The sequence below is a fragment of the Prionailurus bengalensis genome, chromosome D3, assembly GCF_016509475.1.
Source record: "Prionailurus bengalensis isolate Pbe53 chromosome D3, Fcat_Pben_1.1_paternal_pri, whole genome shotgun sequence".
NCBI lineage: Eukaryota > Metazoa > Chordata > Mammalia > Carnivora > Felidae > Prionailurus > Prionailurus bengalensis.
Window position 1 is genome coordinate 6,029,393 of NC_057356.1, and position 24,009 is coordinate 6,053,401.

The 24,009-nt window shown below is 49.8% G+C and overlaps 1 protein-coding gene across 1 annotated transcript in view; it reads right to left on the reverse strand.

Moving 5' to 3' along the window:
- Positions 1 to 24,009, reverse strand: part of DNAH10 (dynein axonemal heavy chain 10) — a 147,412-nt gene that overhangs the window by 35,097 nt on the left and 88,306 nt on the right. Inside the window, exons 39-52 of the mRNA XM_043559162.1 lie at positions 23,248 to 23,406; positions 22,255 to 22,390; positions 20,958 to 21,080; positions 19,320 to 19,454; positions 18,820 to 19,036; positions 16,012 to 16,131; positions 14,840 to 14,985; positions 11,699 to 11,851; positions 10,072 to 10,332; positions 8,133 to 8,305; positions 7,028 to 7,121; positions 6,575 to 6,742; positions 5,847 to 6,035; positions 2,213 to 2,384 (exon numbers count right to left, since the gene is read on the reverse strand). Coding sequence (XP_043415097.1) covers positions 2,213 to 2,384; positions 5,847 to 6,035; positions 6,575 to 6,742; positions 7,028 to 7,121; positions 8,133 to 8,305; positions 10,072 to 10,332; positions 11,699 to 11,851; positions 14,840 to 14,985; positions 16,012 to 16,131; positions 18,820 to 19,036; positions 19,320 to 19,454; positions 20,958 to 21,080; positions 22,255 to 22,390; positions 23,248 to 23,406 — 2,246 coding nt within the window. The remainder of the gene's footprint in view (positions 1 to 2,212; positions 2,385 to 5,846; positions 6,036 to 6,574; positions 6,743 to 7,027; positions 7,122 to 8,132; positions 8,306 to 10,071; positions 10,333 to 11,698; positions 11,852 to 14,839; positions 14,986 to 16,011; positions 16,132 to 18,819; positions 19,037 to 19,319; positions 19,455 to 20,957; positions 21,081 to 22,254; positions 22,391 to 23,247; positions 23,407 to 24,009) is intronic.

The following is a 24,009-nucleotide window of genomic DNA, read 5'->3' on the forward strand; positions in this document are numbered from 1 at the left end:
TGCCTGACTCCCCAGACTTCGTCCCATGCGCCTCTCCCCCTCTGCTGATGGTGCTTTGTGTCCTTCGGCCGTGATTAAGTCACAGCTACGTGTACTGCGAGAGATAAAGAGGAATCCGCTTCCGGTTCCCCTCCTGCCACCTCAGCCTCCGGCTCGCTCCTCTTCTCCCTGAACTCAGCCCCGGGCTCCCCTGATGTCTCACACTCTCCCCGCAGATGCTCCCATCCGTCTCCAAAGCTTTAGGAACCACATCTGAGAGCCAGACCCCTACATCCAACTGCCGATCTGCTACAGATCGAATGGTGCTCCTCCACACAAGATAGGTTGAAGCCCCCGGGACCTCAGAATGTGACCTTACTTGGAAACAGGGTCTTTATAGAAGTCGCGAAGTTAAAATGAGGTCATTAAAATGCAAACTGGCACAGCCATTCTGGAAAAGAGTACGGAGGTTCCTCAAAAAATTAAAAATAGAATTATCCCATGACCCAGCAATTACACTACTAGGTATTTATCCAAAAGCTACAAAAAAATGCTGATTCAAAGGGGCAGACGCACCCCAATGTTTATAGCAGCGCTATCAACAATAGCCAAAGTATGGAAAGAGCTCAAATGTCCATCGACTGATGAATGGATAGTATATACAATGGAATATTACTCAGCGATCAGAAAGAATGAAATCCTGCCATTTGTAACAACGTGGATGGAACTAGAGGGCATTATGTTCAGTGAAATAAGTCAATCAGAGAAGAACAAATATCATATGATTTTACTCCTATGTGGAATTTGAGAAGCAAAACAGACGAACATAGCGGAAGGGAAGGAAAAGTAAGATAAAACACAAGGAGACAAACCATAAAAGACTCTTAAATACAGAGACCAAACAGAGTGGCTGGAAAGGAGGTGGGGGGGTGGATGGGCGAAATGGGTGATGGGCACTGAGGAGGGCACCTGCTGGGATGAGCACTGGGTGTTGTACGGAAGTGATGAATCAGTGGGTTCTACTCCTGAAACCAAGACTCCACTGTATGTTAACTAACCTGAAAATAAAATAAAAATAAAACAAAACAAGGTCCATAAGGTAGGTCTTAACCCAGTACAACTGGTGTCCTTATATAAAGGGGAAGTTTGGATCAGAGACAGACACACGCACGCACGGAGAACACCATGTGAGTGGGAAAGCGGAGCCGGGGAGACGCGCCCACGAGCCCAGGAATTAGCGGCAAACCAGCAGAAGCCAGAGACGGGCCTGGAACAGATTCTCCCTCAGAGCCCCAGAAGGAACCACCCCAGCAGGTGCCTTGAGGGGGGACCTCCACACTGTGAGACACTAAATGTTTGTGATTTTAGATTTTTTTTAAGTTTACTTATTTACTTATTTTGAGAGAGAGAGCAAGTAGGGGAGAGGGAGGGAGAGAGGGAGGGAGAGAGAATCCCAAGCAGGCTCTGAACTTCCCAGCGCAGAGCCCGGTTTGTGGGGCTCGAACCCACGAACTAGGAGAGCATGATCTGAGCCAAAATCAAGAGTCGGATGCTTAACCGACGGAGCCACCCAGGTGCCCCCAATTTTTTTTAAGTCATCTCTACACCCAACGTGGGGCTCAGCCCTCAACGTGGGGGCTCAAGTGACCCTGAGATCAAGAGTCACCCACTCTTCTGAGCTAGCCAGGCGCCCCAAATGTTTGTGGTTTCCAACCACCCATTTTGTGGTACTTTGTTACCAAGGCTCTAGCAGACTCTCTCTAGCAAACTCTATCCGACATCCAGTTTGGGTTTTTTTAAGTGTAGCCATCTCCACGCACCCCTAGCGGCCGGTCCTCCCCCTCCTAGCAATGGAACCACTCACCACAGGCTCCAGCCTGAAAGGGGGAGCCACCCTGGGTGCACTCGCCCTCACTCGCCCTCAGCCGATCCGTACCTCGTGAATCCTCCCGCTTCCCTCCATTCCCACAGCACCGCCATCCCCACCCCCCGGCCCCGTCCAGACCCAGGTCATCTGTCGCCTGCACACCCCAGTGGCAGCTCCAAACCAGCCACCCTCTCCCGCTCTCGCCTTCCTGTTGTCTAGACCCTCAGGGCAGCCAGAGGGACCTTTGGGAACAAGCCTAGACCTCATCATTGCCCAAGGACGACTCTGATCTCCGAGGGCCCCACCAGGCCCGCGCCGAGCGGCCCCTCCTCCTGGCCGGGTATCCGGCCAGCACAGCCCGCGTACCTGACGTCAGCATGTTGTTGATGAGCTCCAGGAAGCCCTCCTCGGCCACGTGGGCGTCCGTGAACAGGAAGATCATCCTTTTGTTCTCGGTCCCAAGTTTGAGATAAAGGTTCTTCAGATCTTCCCGGAAATTGTTCTCCGAGTAGCCTCGGCTCAGGAGGATCTCAAACACCTGCCGACACGGAGCACAGCATCCGTGAGACGACCGGCCCGCGTGAGGGTCACAGGCCAACGGCAGGGGGAGAGGCTCAGGCCGTGCAGCCGTCTGCAGGGGACGAGTGACAGCAGAGCCAGACGCCCCGGGTCATTTTCACAAACACTGCTGAGTGAGAAACGCGGGACGAAGAAAACTCTGACAGTCCTTTGTGCAAACGGCGTGCACACGTGTAGAGCGTGACAGAGTGTGCAGGGAACGCAGGTCTGTGCAGAGGGGACCACGTGAGTATGGCAGAGGAAAAGGACACCTTCATTCGCTAAATGAGTCATTGGAGGGGCACCTGGGTGGCTCCGTCGGTTAAGCATCCGACTTCAGTTCGGGTCATGATCTCATGGTTCGTGAGTTCGAGCCTGGCATCGGGCTCTATGCTGACAGCTTGGAGCCTGTTTGGGATTCTCTCTCTCCCTGTGTGCCCCTCCCCAGCTCGTGCTTGTTCTCTCTCTCTCTCTCTCTCTCTCTCTCTCTCTCTCTCAAAATAAATTTTAAAAATGTTAAAAAAAACACACGAGTCATTGGAGTCACAGAGCGGGGAGAAAGGAAAACGGAACCCACACAAGCACAACCATCACGTGTGGGTACAGGCCCGGCTGCGAGTTCATCGAAAATCAGATTGTGGGAAGGTGTGTAGAGAAACGAAGTAGGAAGCCGGTTTCGATCCCGAAAATTTTAAAATCCTATTACATGTTTTCGAAATGGACACAAATGTAAATGAGGACACACCTTCTCCGTTCATTTCCGTCGGCTCAGAGGCCGGGAAGTTGAACTGCAAACAGCCAACTGTCAGTTCTGAAAGAGCTCAGGGGATTTACAGCGACTAGAACATCCCTCGTGCGCTGCCACCCCTCAGCCCCGATATACGCACGCACATGGGGTCACGTGCACGCTCTGCCACTCACGCGGGCCTGCAAAGGCACATTCACGCAGGGCACTCGGTGCACGCACGCACACACACACACACACACACACGGCAACATGGATGACTTTCAGCCAAATACGTGTGGTCTCTGGTTCCGTCTGATACGTGCAGACCCCAGTGATCCTCCCTGAGTTAGCTTCCCCCTTGCCCTCAACAGTTCCTTTTTTTTTTAAGTTTATTTATTTTGAGAGAGAGAGAGAGAGAGAGTGGGGGAGGGACAAAGAGAGAAGGAGACAGAGAATCCAAAGCAGGCTCCGTGCTGTCAGCGCAGAGCCTGACGAGAGGCTCCAACTCACGAACCGTGAGATCATGACCTGAACCGAAATCAAGAGTCAGAGGTCGACAAATGAGCCACCCAGGCGCCCCGCCCTCAACAGTTCCTAACACCACTTGGGCATGAACAGCTCGCTATGACCCCACTCCCCAACCTCCCCCCCCAATTCCAAGGGCACAGTAACAGCCCAGCACACGTTCACCCTTCTCCTCTGTCCCTCGGACATCCTCTCTGCCGTTCCTCGAGGCCAGGCCAGGCCAGGATGCACGACACTACCTCAGGGGACAGTACATCAGATTTACCAGGACCGATCAACGGAAGAAATCAACTTGTCTAGGAAAATGTACAAAAACTATAAAAACGGTTACATCTGGATCACATATTTTATCAGATCTGGAAGGTAAATCAACCAAATTTATTTATTTTTTTTTTTAGAAATACTTTAAACAAAAGCATATACTGCAAGCTAGATCCATTGAACTAATCATGACTGCTCTTCTGTACAAAGAGTTCTCACAGAGGCACGTGGGTGGCTCAGTAGGTTAAGCATCTGACCCTTAGATTCAGCTCAGGTTCATGAGTTTGAGCCCTGCACCAGGCTCTCTGCTGTCAGCACAGAGCCCGCTTAGGATCCTCTGTCCCCCTCTCTCTCTGCCCCTGCCCAGCTTATTCTCTGTCTCTCCCCCTTGCCCCTCCCTGACTCACAGACTCTCTAAAACACACACACACACACACACACACACACACACACACACACACACACACACAGTCATGCATGGGTCTTGGCAATGACTTTCTGGATAGGACACCTCAAGTGCAAGCCACGAAATCAAAAATAAACAAGTGAATCGTGGAGATGACTCTTGTTCCAAATTAAGCCCCACTGCATGCTGCACGTCTCCGCTTTGAGAGACTCCTGCAAGGGCACTGCCAGTGGGTATGGCAGGAGCCCACGGTAAGTTTCTAAGAATGGTGTGGAGACACAGAAACCCCCACGCAGTGCTGGTGGGACCGTACGATGGTGCAGTTGCTTTGGGAAACAATCTGGCAGTTTCCCAAATGATCAAACACAGAACTGCCACACGACCCGGCAATTCCACACCTAGGTGGACGTGTGGACACAGAAACTTGTACGTGAATGTTCACAGCAGCACCGTTCACAGCGGCCAAAAGGTGGAAACCGGGCACCTGTCCGTTAACGGGTGAATGGATAAACAGGGTGTGGTCAATCTATACAACAGAACACGATTTGGCCATAAAAAGGAACCGGGCAGTGTTATGAGGCTGAAGCTTGAAAACAGGCGGTTAAGTGCAAGAAGCTGTCGCAAAAGACCACATACTCTATGATTCTATTTATATGAGAGTCCAGGATAGGGATGTCTATAGAGACCGGAAGTACGTTAGTGATTTTTTTTTAGGGCTGGATGAGGGGCAGAAATATAGAGGGGTAATAGCTAAGGGGCAGAGGATGTCTTCTGAGGGTGACAAAAATGTCCTCAAATAGACTGTGTTGATGGTTGTACGTATCTGTGACTATACCAAAAAGCACCGAATTGTACATGGGTGAATTGTACAGTCTGTGAATTATATCTCGATAAAGCTGTTGTTTGGGGATTTGTTTTTTGAAAGAGATTCTAAGAATGGCCCAGGACCGTGTGGGCTGGTTGTGCCGACACAGCAGCCAGCAACTTGCTGACCTGAATGCTGGGTCCGTGGAGGTTTGGGCCGATCCCTCCTCCGTAGGAGTGCACGCCACAAACCACAAAATTGCCTCAAGTTTGACTTGCAAATTCGATTTGACATAGTGTCCATTCTAAAAATAATACAAGGGGCCCCTGGGTGGCTCAGCTGGTTAAGCATCTGACTTCGGCTCAGGTCATGATCTCACGGTTGGTGGGTTCAAGCCCCGCGTCAGACTCTGTGCTGACAGCTCGGAGCCTGGAGCCTGCTTACATTCTGTGTCTCCCTCTCTCTCTGCCCCTCCCATGCTCACGCTGTCTCTGTCTCTCTCGCAAAACTAAATTTAAAAAAACATTCGAAAACAATACAAAACTTAGATTTTTCGGACATTCGGTTAAAATAATAACAAGGAAAAAACCCAATTCTACACTCTATGAAAACATCATGCTATGATCTGATCTGTTTTCGATTCTTCCAATGTTTGCATGAACTACCAACAGGCGAAATTGCTTTAATAAACCATTTCTGGGAGGGGAGGTCGACTCACCTCGTAGCCGGCTGTGAAGGCGGCCAGCCTGGAGAGAGACTGCTTCCCTGAGCCTCCGACCCCCACGAGCAGGGCGTGGCCGCGGTCCATTCGGATGATGCGGTGCACGCGGGTTAGGTGTTCCAGGGCATCGTCAAAGAGAACCAGGTTCATCTTGGTGTTGCTTTCGTTATACTCCTCAAGAATTTCCTGAATTAAAAAAAAAAGAGAGAAAAAGGATCACTGGATTTTGAGAGACAGACTTTCCTTTTGTCCGGGAGAAATTAAAAACGGAGGAGAGATTCTTCCCCCCCCCCCCCCCCAATAATCTATAGTGGTTGAAATAATTCAATTGTTTGGGTTTATGGGACTAAATCTAGTATTGGCGATTAGGGCTTCTATGGGCTGGTTTGTGATCGGCCAGCAGTGAGCCAAAGCTGATTACAAGGCTCAGTTCGTGAATTAAAACGAAAATGGATAGCAGAGAGCTGAGTGGTTCCCAAACCTGGCTGTGCATTGGAACCCTGGGACCCTCCCTGGGCTGGATGAATGGAAACCCAGAGGGGTGTATTTAACACATTCCTCAGGTCATCCCCACGTACCACCGGACGTGGCAATCACCGGATAAGACACAAGCTCTCATTCTGAACCCTGAGACACAGGCACGGGTATTCTTCCCAGTGCTGGGCTCCGCTGAGAAGCGCTCCCAGGAAAAGTGAGGCTGTGGAGAAGGTAAGCCCCATCCACACCTGAAACAAAGCCTTGGCTGCCTCGTAATCCTGGATATCTTCATAAATGCGTGCTTCCTCTTCCTGCAGGGCCGTCCGGAAGTCTCCAAACAGGATGGGATCCCTCATCACCGCCTCCGTATCATCGTTAAAATGTTCCATAACCAGGTTGCCTATGTGGTCTTGTACCTTTTGACAGAAGACCGCTTAAGGACTCAAACTCGACAACATATATGTGCTGAGACTTGTCAGAAAAAGAACATATTGCATTCGATTCTTTTCTCCGTTGCAAGGTACTCCATAATCCACCCTCCTCTATCCATCAACTTCTGTTGTTAGTGTATTTTTCTCCAATTGGTGAACTATATTTAAAAAAAATACTTGGGGGGGGGGTGGGTATGCTTGTTTACTTCACTCAGAGAAGAATTTTGTAGTTAGAGTTTTGAATTTGCTGGTATAGTTTGAGGTACTGACCAGCTGCTTGTCTGTTTCATTGATTAATCGGTCGTGGAAGATCCTCAGACACTCGTTTCTCCAGACTCTCACCATCTGGGTCACCGTCTGGAACCTACGTGATGGCAGGAGCAAAATCAGTCGGGAAGCCATCTAGAGAGAGAGGGGCTAAACGCTACTATTTTCAGATGGATACACAGGGTGTGGGAAAGGACAACATTTCTACAGTCCTTTCTCCCCCCTGGCCTCACGTTAGTGAAATTTTAGTGGAAGCTAACAAATTAAGTGTAAAGACCATAAAATCATCATCTATAATTTACCCTCCCGTAGGGGAGAAAAAGAACGTTATCCGTAAATGACGTAAGTGACATAAAATGAGTACCCGACACGGCTTCTACTTGCTGGAATGTAAGAATTTAAAATCAGCATCAAGGCCACTGGCAGCTTCGTATTTTAAGAACCAGCTCCATCCGGCCCCAGTTCGAGACCTTTCTCTGGTTGCTGGCAAAGAGCCCTTACTCCCCCCTTAAATCCCTGAAGCTGCCTTCCCCTGGTCTTCCTCAAGGGTACCTGAGAACAAGTTTGGGTATGTGGAAAGTCCTCAACTAACTCACTTTTCGATTTTTCGTGGACTCAACGTGAATCCACAAAAGTGGACTCTGCTTGCAGACCTACATAAAGCGCACATTAACGTAGAGACAGAAGTCCAGCTTTAATGAGAAAAGTTTTATACCCAGATTTAATCCTTTCCGTCCCTTGTGCTTACTTCTCCATTTTGTGGGTCTTTCACAAAACGTAACTAGCAACTGCAAACAATTCAGGTGCATTAGCAAAAGGCAACTTTAGAAAGAATACACAGTCAGTAGAGCATTGCCACCAAGGGCTTAAATATCACGTGTCTACGCATCTGTCTTTCACGGCTCCCCTGTCTTCAAGTCAAGGGCTTACAAGTCATCTGGCCTTAACCAAGCCCTTAACCCTTTTCTTCATTTAACATAAACAAAAAGACACTGGGTGATTAATGGATACGTTAATTCATCCATTTCATTGACAAGTCCTCTGTCTTAAAAGAAAATCCACCATCATTCCCATGGGCCACATGGGTATGGAGAGAAGACAAACTCACCGCCCCGGATCAGTGAGGAGAAGACCATTAAAAATTCTTGAGAGGTCCCGAAGATTAAAGATGTAATGGAACTTGGATGGTGTGGGAGGCAGGTCCTGCACAATGGTTTTGTAAAGCGCCAACGTGCAGAAGGTCAGCTTGTCACTCACAGCCATGATGCTTTCATGAAACACCTAAAAATTGAAAAGACACCCCCCCAAGTGTCTATCGATGGATGAATGGATAAGCCAATGTGGTCTATCCATACAACGAATGGCACATCATTTGGCCACATCGAGGAGCGAAGCACTGATATGTGCCACCACACGGATGCACCTTGACAACATGATGCCAGATGAAAGCCTCCGGTCACAAAAGACCACATGGTGTACGAGTCCCTTTATATGAAATGTCCAAAAGAGGCAAATCCAGAGAGACAGAAGGCATATCAGCAATTGCCAGGGGCTGAAGGATGGGATAGCGGGACTACTTTTGGGTGATGAAAATATTCTGGAATAAGGTGGTGGTGATGATGGTACAACATTGCGAATGTACTCAGTGCCAATAAACTGTACTTTAAAGTGGTTAAAACAAATCCTACACTATGTGAATTTTATCATAATTTTTAAAGAGGAGATAAGAGGGGCGCCTGGGTGGCTCAGTCGGTTGGGCGTCCGGCTTCGGCTCAGGTCATGATCTCGCGGTCCGTGAGTTCAAGCCCCGCGTCGGGCTCTGTGCTGACAGCCCAGAGCCCGGAGCCTGTTTCAGATTCTGTGTCTCTCTCTCTCTGACCTTCCCCCACTCATGCTCTGTCTCTCTCTGTCTCAAAAATGAATAAACGTTTAAAAAAAATTAAAAAAAAAAGAGGAGATAAGAAAAAACTGAAAAAGCCAGAGAAACTCACCATCTGATTTGCTCTGTTTCCCTAGATTTTCTCATTAACTGACAAGTCAACATGATGTGAAACCAAAGCCCACACCAGCCCTCCGTTGGAGTCTGACTGGACTAGGGCAGACCTCACGGTTTTGGAAGCGAATGGCTTAAGGTAAGGCACGAAACACCAGGTGCTCACAGTCCCTGGTGATCACACCTGGCCACTCCACACCTTTACCTTTCCTGCCCCTGAAGACTGTGTGCAAACCTCACTTTAGGAGGGAAATGCCGGGAGCAGAAGGTCATCGTTTAAATGCGTGGGTTCCACTTGTGGGATGGCCAAGTTAAATCGACTTAAGGAGAGCGGTAACTAGTATCTGATGAGCATCTGCTATGTTCTAGACGCCGCGCCGCACATTTTACGTGCATTCTCTGTGAGGTGGCTGCCATCGTCATCCCCATTCCAGATGAGAACTGGGTCCAGGAGAGCTCAACGAACTTGCCCAAGGAGCAGCACGGGGCCTGACTCCAGGTCCTGGTCCCCTAGTTAATTCACTGCTGCCGCCCAATGTGACACATGTAACTCAGGGCCACATCGTGACTCCACGGACCCAAGGCACTTTTGCCTTCTGGGCCCCTTCCTCCATAAAAATGTTACTTTATCTTTTATGACTGCACTGATATAAAGATGAATATAATCCAGACTGGATATTTTTTCTTCCAGTTTTGAAAGAAAACATTTTTGTGTGCCCCTAAAAGTACCGTGGGCCTTGTGCCTGCTGTGTCTAATGCCCAAGAGGACCATGCAAACACTCTACCCAACAGAAGGCCCTCAAGTTCAGACTGCTAATTAAATTTTTTTAATGTTTATTTTTTAGAGAAAGAGACAGAGTGATGGCAGGGAAGGGGCAGAGAGAGAGAGGGAGGCACAGAATCCGAAGCAGGCTCCAGGCTCCGAGCTGTCAGCACAGAGCCCGACACGGGGCTCGAACCCACGAACCGTGAGATCATGACCTGAGCCGAAGTCAGACGTTTAACCAACTGAGCCACCCAGGCGCCCCTAGACTGCTAATTAAAATCAAGTTACCGAGGTATGGCCTTTCAGAATGGAGGAATAAATTAAATGCAAAGACTCCTCTGAAGGAAATGGTACATTGAAGACATTGAACAGCGAAATAAATCTCGGATCAACTTCATTGCGGCCTCCTCCAGCTTTTCCCATCGCAGCAATAAAGCCAAGGTCCCGAATGCTTTTGCAGTTGAGCTCCTTCCCACGGTCATACAGGTAGCCTTTTTCCAACAGCAGTTTCAGCAAGGCAATCGGCTGCTGTGTGCCATACTCATCCACCTTGATTTAGTGTTTAAAGAAAGGAGATAACAGTAGTATCGTAAAGCAGAACTCAGGGATGCCTCTGCTAACCATCTAAACTAATTCTCATCTCTCCTCTTCCTCTCTCAGAGCACTCTGGTTTTAGTTTCATGGGGCTTCTCGAGGTTTGCAACTACATATTCATTTGTAATTATTATTTTTTTTTATCTGTCTGCCTCACTGAACTATAAACTCCATGAGGGCAGGGACTACTTATGTTCTGTTTGTCACTGCACAGCACCAGACCCATAGGAGGCGCTCAATAAATACACGTTAATTGGATGGATGCACAGATGGATGAAAGGGTATGTGGGTGTGTGCATGGATGGGTGGATGGGTGGAAGGAAGGAAGGTGGATGAATGGGTGGATGGATGGACAGATGGATGGGTGGGTCAGTGGGTGGGTGGGTGGGTGGATGGCTAGATGGACGGACAGATGGATGGGTGGGTCAGTGGGTGGGTGGATGGATGGATAGATGGACGGACTGGTGGATGGAAGGATGGAAGGAAGATGGATGGATGGACAGATGGATGGGTGGGTCAGTGGGTGGGTGGATGGATGGATAGATGGACAGATGGGCAGATGGAAGGATGGAAGGAAGATGGATGGACGGACAGATGGATGGGTGGGTTGGTGGATGGGTGGAAGAAATGTAGGTGGATGGATGGATAGATGGACGGATGGGCAAATGGAAGGAAGGAAGGAAGGAAGGAAGGAAGGAAGGAAGGAAGGAAGGAAGGAAGGAAGGAAGACTGGGTGGGTGGGTGGATAGATGGATGGAAGGAGAGATGGATGGATGGGTGGATGAATCCTGGCTTTGCACACAGTCCATCTAGAGGATAGATTTTCAGAGGAAAAAAATGGTTCTGCAGAAATTGCATAAATTTAAATTTTAGTACTAAGAAAACTTCACAACTCTCAGGCTCCGGCCCCAGAAACACACTCCTGCATGCTAAAGTTTCCCTTCCTTGGTAAATCCAGAGGAATCCTTGGGAGGCGTCTGACTTTATGCTTTCCATGTACCTGGCACTGAGAACAACACTATCGTCTGAGCTCTAGCTCATCGAGAAACCACTTACTCGAATACATGCTGTAAAAAGCCTGGAGGCTGCCTGCTGCCTAACTCCTCTAGGAAAGCAATCAGTAAGGAAGAGTCCCGCTGTGTCAGTAGAACTTTCCAGTCACACTGTCTCCAGAGCTGGCTCCCATCGCCAGCACCCTGCGGGCACCGTGCAGAACGAAGGCACGCGCTCGCACACTCACGGACTCCGCGCGCACACACAGCGACGCGAGCGCAGCACGCGGCCCGGCCCCACCGCCCCCTGCTCCTTAACCTTACGCCACCTTTGGCATATTCACGTCGTCCATGAACACCAGGAGGCGCTTTCCCATGGGCGGGCCGTATGTGTCTTTGGTTCGCTTCTCAACGTTTGCTTCCAAGTTTCTTTGGATATCCAGAGACGTGGTGCGGGAGGAGAAGTTGACTATCAACACAATCTGGAAGAGAGAGAGATCATTCCAGAAGGTGGTCATCTCTTCTCAGTACCAGCGGGAAATGCTGGACCGCGCGCTGCCGTCCATTTTGCAAATTCCCCGGCGTCTGAACTTTCCCATAACCCAGTGTGCGCCGGTACAGCATTCTTCCCCTTCAGCAGGTTGTGTGAGGCCAAGCTTGACCAGTCACCACACGTGGGCCTCTGGCACAATGTCAACGAAGGGGTCTTAGCTCTGCACAGTCGGGCTAAGTGACCTCCAAAAAGAGGTTTAACCTTTAAAAAAAATTTTTAATACTTATTTATTTAAATGCTTATTTATTTTTGAGAGAGAGAGGGCAAGCAGGGGAGGGGCCGAGAGAGAGAGAGAGAGAGAGAGAGAGAGGGAGACACAGAATCTGAAGCAGGCTCCAGGCTCTGAGCTGAGAGCACAGAGCCCGACGTGGGGTTTGAACCTACAAACTACGAGATCATGACCTGAGCCAAAGTCAGATGGACGCCCGACCGACCGAGCCACCCAAGCGCCCCAAAGAGGTTCAACCTTTTAGAACCTCGTTTTTCTCATCCGTAAGACAGTTTTAATAGCATCTGCTTGGACTGCTTCATAGGGTGATTTTATCACAGGCGATGAAATCCCCAAAGGCGTTTTCCACGTGACAAAGTAATATTCAACCAGAAGTTACTATCATGCCTGCTATGTCTTAATAAACAGGTCAGAGAGAGCACCTTTGGAATTAATTGCTGAGAGAAAGGTGAGGGGGGACCCGGGCCCCTGGGTGGAGAGCCTCCCCCATGCACGGGGCACACACAGGACCCCTCACTGTGCTTCTTAGAGCACTTGGTGAGAGTTCATGGGTCAATGGTTCTCGCTCTTAATATGCACCCAAATCACCTGGAGGGCCTGTGCCAAACGGCTCAAAGGGCCCCATCCTCAGAGTTTCTGATTCAAAATGTCTAGGATCGTGTATGCGAGTTTTCAGGCAATGCTGCTGGCCTAGGGACCACACTTTGAGAACCACTGCTGCAGACGGCACTGTCCTCAGAGGTGCCGACAGGTGCACGGGAGCCGCGTGCGATGAAGGTCAACGTGCGTCTCCTCATAACGAATGTGCACCGATGTGACTGCCGGGCCGATGAGCACCAGCTGCTGAGTCCCGGCAGAGGGGCGTCGTGGGGGGCGTTCTGAATGTGGATGCTGTTTGCCTGACCCCACAAACTCTTAGGTCCCTCTGGCTATAAACATCCCTTCTGTGCCTCCACAATGACATCCTTCAAGCTGAATAAACCCTGATTCCGTGCACCTGTGACTGGGCTCGACCATTCGCGGGCAGCCTGGCCCTGTCTTGCCCACATCCTTCATGTGATGCCCATCGAGAAGCCTGGCTGACCACTCCCCGGCCTAGAGGGTCACAGGGCTTCCCGGGGAACAAGCCTAAGTAAGGGAGTCAGAAAGAAGAGCCGCAGGAAACTCTTCTCCCCTCTGAGGTTCCAGGAGGCCAAAACAGGAATTGGAAAATTAAAGGATGAGCAGATATTAACAAAAACAGAGAACTGAGTCAGTGAGTGGATTTGGGACAAGTATGTATCAGCTGGATATCCTGAAAAGCACAGGCAGCTTCTTGGAGGAGACAGAATCTTGCCTTGGTTATTGGAAAAAAAAAAAAAACATTAAATAAAAATTGTTTGAAGCCAGGACAGTTGAAATGATGAGCAGGTGGCCCATGTAAGGCAACTCTGAGTATAGAAAGGAGAATTGACAGCCTCCTTCCTTTTTTTTTTTAATGTTTATTTATTTTTGAGACAGAGGGAGACAGAGTGCGAGCAGGGGAGGGTCAGAGAGAGAGGGAGATACAGAATCCGAAACAGGCTCCAGGCTCTGAGCTGTCAGCACAGAGCCCGACGCGGGGCTCAAACTCACGGACCGCGAGATCATGACCTGAGCCGAAGTCGGAAGCTCAACCGACTGAGCCACCCAGGCGCCCCTCTTTATTTTTTTTTTAAGTGTATTTATTTTGAGAGAGAGAGAGAGAGAGAGAGAGAGAGAGAGAGAGAGAGAGAGCGCGCGCGTGAGAGTGTGAGCAAGGGAGGGACAGAGACAGAAAATCCCAAGCAGGCTCCACACTGTGAGCGCAGAACCCAAGGAGGGGCTCGAACCCATGAACCGTGACATCAGGACCTGAGCTGAAATCAAGAGCTGGATGCTTAACTGACTGAGCCCCCAGGCACCCCTGGCACCCCCCTTCCTAATGTCTTAGGACCCTGGCATGTTCTGCAGTGTCATGTTTCACAGGGTTCGTTTCCGAATTTGTCCCCCCCCCCCACCCAACTGTGAGTCCCTCCAGAACTGACTGCAAGTTCGCTCTTGTCTGTCCCTGTGGCACCCAGCTAGCTCAGTGTCCCCCACGTGTCAGACCCTCCCACATTTAACACAGGCCTGGAGGAAAGAAAGGAAAACCTTGAGGTTTTCAAAACCACAGCAAGGTGATGAATAAAGAGACGGCCGGCCTCCAAGATGACCCCCGTCCACCCTCACCCTCCAGGTACTCATTCACCCGCGTAGCCCCCTCCCACAGGCCAAGGTGATTCACGGTGGTCTCTGTGTCTCCCACAGGCCACGGCCAAAGCGAGGGAAGGTGATTTCCTAGGTCACCAAAAGCAGTGTGGCATCCGATTTGCTCCGTCGTGGACGTGCGCTCTGGCAGAAGCGGGCTGCCATGTCAAGAGGTCACTTGGCAGCCCCCGGAGAGGTCCACATAGTGGGGAACTGAGGCCCACCACCTTGGGAGAGGGCCCTCCAGCACCCCCATCAGGCCTCCAGCCCCGGCCGACCGCTGGACAGCAGTCTCAGGACAGAGCGTGAGCGAGAACCGCCCAGCTAAGCCATGCCCAGATCCCTGACGCGCAGAAATGGTGCGACAGTAAGCGTCTGTTGCCCTGGGCTGCTACGCGCGGGGGCGATTTGTTACCCAGCAGGATGCCAACCACGACTTACGTTCATGTCCACGTTCAGATTTTTGAGGAAGTTCTGGGTAGTGGCTGTCTTAGAGGTGCCAGATTCCCCAACCAGAAGCACCGGCTGCTTGATCTTGACCATCTGCTCCAGCATCCAGGTGGTGCGCGTTGTATCCACTGTATGAACTGGGGAACACGGTAGGAGGGGGGCATCACAGAAACGTCAAAGGGGAGCATGCGGCAACCCGGAGTTTCACGGAATTCCGAACGTCCCATAAAAGGCGTCGGCAAAACCCCAAGACGCGACCTTGAAAGTGAGTACACGGCTACCGTCTGGAATGTCACTGCCCCAATCGTTATTTTTAATAGCGCTACGGAGGCATCGCTTAAACACCATAAAATTCACCCATTTTAAGGGTATGTTTTGGTGCATTTGGTACATTTCTACAGCTGTGCGGTCACTGCTACGGTCCAGATTCAGAAGCCCCAAACCGTTCTTCGTGTCCGACTCCGACGTATACTCGGGATGTTAAAAACTCAGTTTCTCCACGGCTTACATCAGCCACACATCTGCAGGGTTTGGTTTCCTGACCAACAACTTCCTCCAAAGACAGAACGAAACCGCGAAACCAGGTCTGGCTTGCTCCTGCACTGGTTGCTTTTAGTCCTGACTGGTTCCTGGGGAAATGGGTAGGTCTCATTCCATCGGAACCAAACCCAGACGTTTGTTTCAGGAAGTCATCCTGCCACTACGTTCTCTAAATAGCCAGAGGGGTGCGTTAAAAAACACGGCACAACCCATTAAACGTCCGTGGTGGACGACCTCGCGAGGCAGCCCTTTCCACCACACGCTGCCCTGCTCTTTCCTCTCGCTTTCTTCCTTCATTCCTTCGCACAGCCGGCCAGCTCTCCAGGCTGCAGGGGGCCCGTGGAGATGGTGGGGGGGGAGGGCAGAGCGGACTGTCCTATCCCCACCCCACCTGTCAGGTGACAGCTGAGAACCACAGACGTCTGAAGACGCTCAGAGTCAGCCGCACATAAACAGAATCAGAAACGCCACCCTCTTGGTGAGACCCACGGCTCAATCTTTTCAGTTTCTCCGAACCAACGCTCTGGGTGGGACTCAGGGGGCCACGGAGGCCCCCGGATCTTTTTCACTTCCTCACAGGACAAGAGCCATACACTGAGAACAGGGGTTTGGTTCTCACTCACCCAGGATGTCGATAAATTTCCTCTCGCGGACGTGAACGTATTCAGGAACTAATTTATTCCACGGTATCCATTTCTTCTGTGCGGAATCGAAATGAAAGTCATACATGGTTGGGAGGTGACCTGTGGTACATAATGGTCCATTTCGCTTCAGTCGTAGACACGGAAATACAGGGTCAGCTCCGGGACATGCATAAGACGAACTGATGCTACCCGCCCCCTGGACGGCAACTTAACTGAGTACTTCGAACTTACACTCCCGTCCACTGGGCAGGTACACGCTGAGCCCCCTCCCTGGGGACGAGAGAGCTCGGTGGCGGACAACCCTGGAACCTAGTTGTACAGTTGTTGGCGGCCGGGTGGGGGGCGGAATGGAGGCAAGTCAACAGGCAATGTCAACGCGGAGCGCTACGTTCCGCGACAGGGCAAGCGCAGGTGCAGCGGGCGCCCGGGAGGACGTCTGACCAGGAGGGGCAGGGAAGAGGTCGGAGAAGCGCCAGGTGCCACAGGGCACGCGGGGCACCTCGAGGCGCCCCGCAGCCCACACTCCTCTGTACCTGAACATCAGGGGTGCTACGCAGATCAGCTCTAAGAAAGGTTCCTCGTGCACCTGCTCCCAGAGAGACTGCCACCCGGAGGCCCCAGCAATACCAAATTTTGCAGCCAGCACGGGGAGGAAGCCGTCCCAAAGGAGATGCCATCCGGTCTGAGACCTGAAGCATGAGTCCTGAGCCAAGAGACCTGGGGGCCACTGGGAGGCTGTCAGGGAGAAGAGAGCACGGCGGGGTGGCCGGAGGAACAGAAAGGAGTGAGGAGTGCACACGGTGGGCAGATGAGGCAATGCCACAAAGGCTGCGGGGCTGTTGCGTGAAGAGCCTGGCAGGCCATTTCAGGGGCTTGTTCTCCACCCTGTCGGTCCTGGGCGTGTGACATTAGTCTCCGGTGGGACACGTGATCGGGTCTGCCTCTGCAGAGATCAGTACGACTGTAGTGGAAAATGGATCTGGAGGAGGTGAGTGGAGACTGGGAGATCTGTCAGTGAGGCTCCCACCTTACCCAGGGCAGAGCCGACAGGAGAGCTCCCAAGAGATGTGGGGGTGGAGATCGACAGGCTGAAGTGACGGGCTGGGGTGGGGGGAAGAAAGTGTCAGGGTCGCCGATGTGCAAGGTGGACAGACAGAGGATAGATAATAGGTGGGTAGACGATAGATATAGATGATAGACAGATAGACAGATGGAAGGCAGATAGACAACGGATACACGAGCAGATAGATGAATGATAGACAACCCACAGATTTCAGTAGGACAGAGCGAGGGAACGAGGAGAAGGCTCAGGAGGGAAGGAGACTGGCAGGCCGAAGCTGGGAGCGCGCGGCCAGCGCTCCGTGAGGACTTGCAGCACGAAAGGAGGCTGGAAGACCAAACCCCGAGGAGAGGAAGGAGACGGACGAGCGGCCGGCAGGGAAGAGGAGGGACATTTCAAGAGGGCAGGAAGTGGTCAGCCACGTCGGACGCCAGGCAAGGTCGGGATGGCGAGGACGCCAAGGCCCCTGGGCTCCGGTGGAGACGGCAGCGGACACGCTCACCGGAAGCACTTCCAGGGGAGCCGGGATTTGAAAGGGGGGCGGGTGGCTGTTGGCTGAGAAGCAAGTGGGATGAGAAGACGGAGCTCGAAGCCAACCTTTCGAGGACTCGTGGCTTTCACAGGAAAGAGGTGGAGAGACGTCTCTAGAAGGGCGTAGAAGGTTTCCCCTGAGCAGGTCCAAGAGCAGCTGGGAGGGAGTTGGTAGGAGGGAAACAGAAGAGACAGCTCAGGAGGAGCCCAGCAAGGAAGCCGGCACCCGAGCAGGAGGGTGGAGAGCACAGCGCTCCCCATTAGGAAGTCCTGGGACCACTTTACTTTGCTGTTTACAAAGAACGCCCCGGGTAATGATGATAGGATACAGCTTAGAAAGATGGTGACCGGCCAAGTCATGTTCAAATATCATGAAGAACTAGACAAAGATGAGATGCCGGGGTGGCTCAGTTGGCTGAGCGTCCAACTTTGGCTCAGGTCATGATCTCCCGGTTGGTGGGTTCAAGCCCCGTGTTGGACTCTGCTGAAAGCTCAGAGCCTGGAGCCTGCTTCGGTTTCTGTGTCCCCCTCTCTCTCCCTGCCCCTCCCCCACTCACAGTCTGTCTTCTGTCTCTCTCTCTCTCAAAAATAAACGCTAAAAAAAAGTTTTTTTAAAGAACTAGACAAAGATGGATCCTAGCGTTACACAGAGTTCCTGAAAAAGGCAGGTTTTCATCACACGTCGCTCTTGGAGGATGCACCTTCTTCACACGCAAACTAAAAACCTTAATACGAAGATCTCCTAAGAAGGACCTACGGATCCACCCTTGATCACCTCCTGTGAAAATACTCGGGAATACAGCAGATGAAAATTAGAGAGGTGGTCTTAAAAAAACAGAGAAATTCAAAGGAGAAGAAACTCAAAGTCATGCAAAGTGTGAAAATTTCTAAAAACTTCAACAGCAAAGGAAGCGAGCGCCTAACTAAACTCAGGGTGCGAGGGTGGGAGTGCTGGGGTGGGGAGGAGTTTAGACTCAACAAGACAAGCCAGTGCGGCTTCTGCTCTAGCAGCTCACACGCTGGAACTCCTGAGGGTACCCCGGGGGGGGGGGGTCTGACCATTGCACGTGTGTCTACAGAAGCCAACGAGCTGGAAAACCCGTACGGGCATACGTATGGAAAAGCAAGGTCACTTCCTCCAAAACCCTCCCCCCAAAGCGCTGTGAGTAGGAAACCAGGCTACGCCCAGATCTTACCTGGCAGCTCCCCGGGGCTGGCCCATTCCCCTTCCGTATCAACAGAAGGCAAAGAAGCAAGGCGTTTAATGCACTCGTCAAATTTAATCCTTCCATCCTCGAGCAGAGCAGCTCCCAGAGAACAGTACAGAGCCTCTAAGAAATAGCACTCCAGAAGGTCTGGTTCCTCTATTTCTCCTTCGAGTAGGGCATCCAACATCTTGGTTAACTGGGTTACCTAGTGCCCAGGCAAATCCCGGATCAGCCCATTCATTCCACTCCCCCACCCCAAGGTCAGTTCTGGTCATAAGCCTTGGGATCCCAGGTCCCAGCGCGGTGGGAACCTATGACCCACCCTATCGGTTCCGTCAGACGGAGCCTGGCACCTTGTCCTGCACAGGGTCGCCAAAGAAAGCGACCTGTGACGTTACAGTTTACCCGTCTGGCATCTCCGCTTCCCTTGGCCTGTGGGTCCACCTTTAGGGAAGCATCTCTCTTTGCTAACAGGGATATTTTCTCACCATATTTAGGTCTGTCTGCGGAACGACGGTCTTCAGCTTCTCGCCTCGTCTTCCATCCACTGTCCCTTCCACAATCACATCGATGAGATAGGGCACATACTTCTCAAAGAGACTCTCTAAATTGCTTTGCTCTGCCTATAAAAGAGCAGAATTGCAATGCATTTTCGAGGGCTCCTTTAGTTAAGGGGAAGTTAGTGGAAAGCTGATCTTGGCGAAAGAGGGATGAGAAAGGTCTTCTGATGAAGGGTAGATTTGGCAGGTGAGTAAACCCCGATAACAGCGCCTTCCGTTTGTGGAGAGATCTGTCCTTCACGGGGCACTTTCATTGCAAAGCGCTTCGTTTCACTGCCATAGCATCTACCCCGCCACCTGGGAGGGAGGGAGGATAACGGGTCCCATTTGGCAGAAATGGGGCTGATTATCTTCAAGTTCAAGTGGTGCGGCCACAGTCATCCTGCGAAGAGTGCAAAGCAGTGGAAGCCCCTCTCCCTATCAAGGCGCTGAGGACCACCAGGGATCGCACGGGCCCTGACACAACTCTCTCTCCCTTACGACGGTGCCTCCAATGGTCCTATCGCGCTTCCCTCGGTCTTCTCTTCTCTGGGATAATTATGTCCTGGTTTCCAATTGACCATCAGCCTAGCAGTGCTTCCAGTGATACACCCAAACCACCTGTGTCGCTTTGAGAACGCAGTCATGGTGTCCTGGGTGTGTGGTCAAGGCACTACCTTCACATGACTGTCACACCGATCTCTATACTTTTCAACGAAGCCTTTTGTTACAATACACATTTTAGCAGCCATGTGACAGGCGACACGGTTTGAGGTCAACTAAAACCGTCAGAACTCAATTACGTGACAAGCTAGGTCCTTCACATTGCATCCATCCAATTCAGCAAAAGCTGGGCCCCTCTAGAGAGAAGTCTCTCAACAGCTGGGCTTGGCTGCAGCAGGAGTTGCCAACTACAACCCACAAGCCAAACCTGGCCTGCCACTTCTTTGTGTAAATAAAATTTTATTGGTACATAGACATGACCATTCATGTACTTCAGCTGCTTTCACACCACGATGGTATAGTTGAGTAGTCGCAAAAGAAACCAGCCGGCCCACAAAGTTTAAAATATTACTCTCAATCCTTTTACAGGAAAAAAAAAATGTCAACCCTTGATCTAGACTACTGAAATCATCACGTAGCCCTGGGGCGCTTAGGTGGCTCAGTTGGTTAAGCGTCCGACTTCAGGTCATGATCTCACAGTTTGTGAGTTTGAGCCTCGCATCAGGCTCTGTGCTATCAGCATAGAGCCTGCTTCAGATCCTCTGTCCACCTTTCTCTCTGCCCCTCCCCAGCTTGTCTCTTCCCTGCCTCCCTCCCTCCCTCTCTCTCAAAATAAATAAATAACCTAACAAATGAAAAAAAAAAAAAGATTACCTATCCCACCAGCTAGGGAATTATCTGGAAATCTAGTAAGTGTGTCTTCCAGATTTCATCCAATTTATTGATGCTCTGACACTGCTTAAGATCACAGGCAGATCAAGGTCAAGGCCATGGCTTTAACTACAAACATCCCCCTGGATTATGTTTATTCAGCTAGGCACGAATACTAATAACTTTTAAGTTCATCTTAGAAATAATTTTCACCTTGTTTTGTATTTGATTAACCCATCTTTTCCAGTACGGTTGATATTTCAAGTTTTTAGGATCCACATAAACCATTCCACATCGAGACACAGTTGCAGGAGAGGCATACTGTAAATCTCCAACCTAGAGAAATAAAGGAAATCAGTCGTGTCTAAAGCTACGAACAGCTGAACGGCATGTTTAAAGGCCTTTGCTTTGGGCAAAGTTTTCACAACTGCATAAAACCCAAGTCATGCCCAGATTAACACAGCTTTCATGAGGCTTCCAACTGAACACTTAGGTTTATCATGGGAAGGTTATACATTTCTGATGTAGCATCTTTTTAACTTTTCTTTTACTATAAATTAATATGAAAATTAATATGCTGTAGAATATCTGACAAAAATAGAAAACTATAGAGAAGAAAATAAGTTACCCAAAATACCAACACCAAGAAATAAACATTGTTTTGGACTGTTTTCCTTTCAGTATTTTTTCCTCATTTTTTAAAACATAGTTGAGATTGGGTAGTATAAAACTTAATACATACCCATCTAAACCAGCAATATTAACACACCTATCTCTCCATGAGAAAAAAAAAGACACCGTTCAGTCAGCCAATAAGGTAAGGAAATACACATGCATCAGTGAATTTTGCAGGCCAACTTAGGAACAACTTTAACATTAAGCTGAAGTGAAAACAAGTCTCAGGGCCACAGCTATGAAACAGGTTCAGGGGCTATGATAGAAAGTTTGCAAAAATAAATGAAAAGAAAATTAAAGGCAAATAGTGTGAGAGAAAAAAGAAGGCAACTACAAACTAAGACCAAAAAAAAAAAGGCTCAAAAAGAAAGTAAACATAATAGCAGTATACTAGTTGGCTCTACAGTAAATATTTCCATATTCATAATAACGCAAATACTTTTTACTGATTTAACTGGTGTAGCAATCAGTTTAGTTTAGTATTCTGAGGAGGGGAGTGAGCTAGTGTTGTGAGAGATGTACTCTCGCTTTCATAGCAGTCATAGAGTAGATACTGTGTAAACTTGATACAGGAAGAAACAGCATGCTAAGCGTGTTATATACAGACAACAGGATAATGATCAGCAGAAACAACCCAAGAGTGAAAAGCAGTTACCTCCAGGATACAGTAAAGAGGAGTAAGAAGAGTGAGGGAGGTATTGAGTTGCCCTCATCATAAAAACTCTTCTTGCACTGTTTGGGTTTTCTTTGGTCATCTATATTTATTACCAATTTAATAAACATTTAAATTCTTAACTGCAAGACATATTAAAAATTATTTTTCATCACTACTTGCCTCAAAGAGCAGAGCACAGTGCGCTTGAAGCCGAATGCGCTCACCATTGGCCAACGTCAACAGCCTGTTGTCGTCCATCACAGAATTCATGTTTTCCACCCAAAGAGCATCCACATCACCATCAAATAAAATATACCTATAGCAACCCAAGAAAAGTAAGCCAGGCTTTCTTATGGAACTTGGCGTCCCTTCCCCATTCATGACGAATGTCTTTTTCCCAGGGCTCTGTAGCCAGGACCTGACACAGAGCACCCAACTGGATCCAGAGGTTTGACCCATAAAATCAAAAGGAAAAAAACAAACAAACCATAATATCTGTGTGAGTCAGTCACTGCCACTGAAGAATAATGCAACTTCACACAAAATCTGAATTTCTTGCTTCTCTTGCAACCCGGAAGGCTGAAAACACAGACCTGCTCTCCTGCCTGGGAACAATCTGCTGGAGCTGAGCAGCAGCTGTGTGTGGAGACGGATAGGATCACAGTCTCAGTCTTTTCTTAAAACTGAGACTATCAATTGCTATTGGTCACTGGTTTTGACACCAACTTTTCTTATGGTAAGGTTAAGAGCAAAGGAAAGTATTTCATATACCCTATCCGTGTATAATGGGTTGAATGGTGGCTCCCAAAAGATACGTCCATCCAGACCCTGTGACTGTGACCTTATTTGGGGGGAAGAAAAGATTTTTGCAGGCGTTAAGGATCCCAAGATGACAGCATCTTGGATTACCCAGGTGGGCCCTTATCCAAGGACAAGTATCCTTATAGAGAGCAGAGTATCCTAGCAGTTGAGGAGACAGAGATAACACACAGAGAACGGACATGGCATCTGGCACTTTGTGAGCAGGGCCTTCAACATCTGACTCTAAGTCTGTGGGCGTCCATGCGTGAAACTACAATACTATACATTGTCTTTTTTTTTTCTTTACCTATAACATTCAGATAATTAATATGAGGCTAACCCAGGCTCTCTCCCATTTACAAAGGTACTCACTTTCGCTCCTTCTTATCCGTCGGCCTGTTGATCTCCCGGAAGATGTTCGACAGCACCCCGTCTGTCCAGTCTCGGGTGGTGGGGTCCAGGATGCCATAGAGCTCTATGACACTCACGGCTTTGGGGTTTAGGATGTACAACTTTGTCATCAGCCCGAGCCTAAACCCAAGGAGAGAGGCTGCAGCTGTGGTCCAGGTGGACTACACATTAGGAAAACAGTCTGGGCTGCCTAGGCAGGGGTTAGATGTTTGGGATCCAGTCCAAAATTTCAAATGCAACCCACACAAACTCTCCCCTGGGCTTCTCCATTACCGTCAATGGCTTACACTAAATGCAAGGGAACAGGGTCGCCTGCGTGGCTCAGTCAGTTAAGCGTCCGACTTTGGCTCAGGTCACGATCTCACGATCCGTGGGTTCGAGCCCTGCATCAGCTTCTGTGCCGACAGCTCGGAGTCTGGAGCCTGCTTCACATTCTGTGTCTCCCTCGCTCCCTGCCCCTCCCCCACTCACACTCTCTCTCTCAAAAATAAGTAAACTTAAAAAAAAATTTTTTTTTAATGCAAGGGAACCATGTTTCACCAAAAATATGGCCCCAGCACAAGCGAGGTCTGAACTGAAGGCAGAGCCTTGCCTTTTCAGGGCAACGAGAAGCTAAGTTACGTAGTCGTGCCTGTGACGATTTACGTAAAGGTTTCATAATTCACGTATAGGAGACAACAGTCGTCCAGGACTACATAACACACCCTTGGACCACTAACGTTC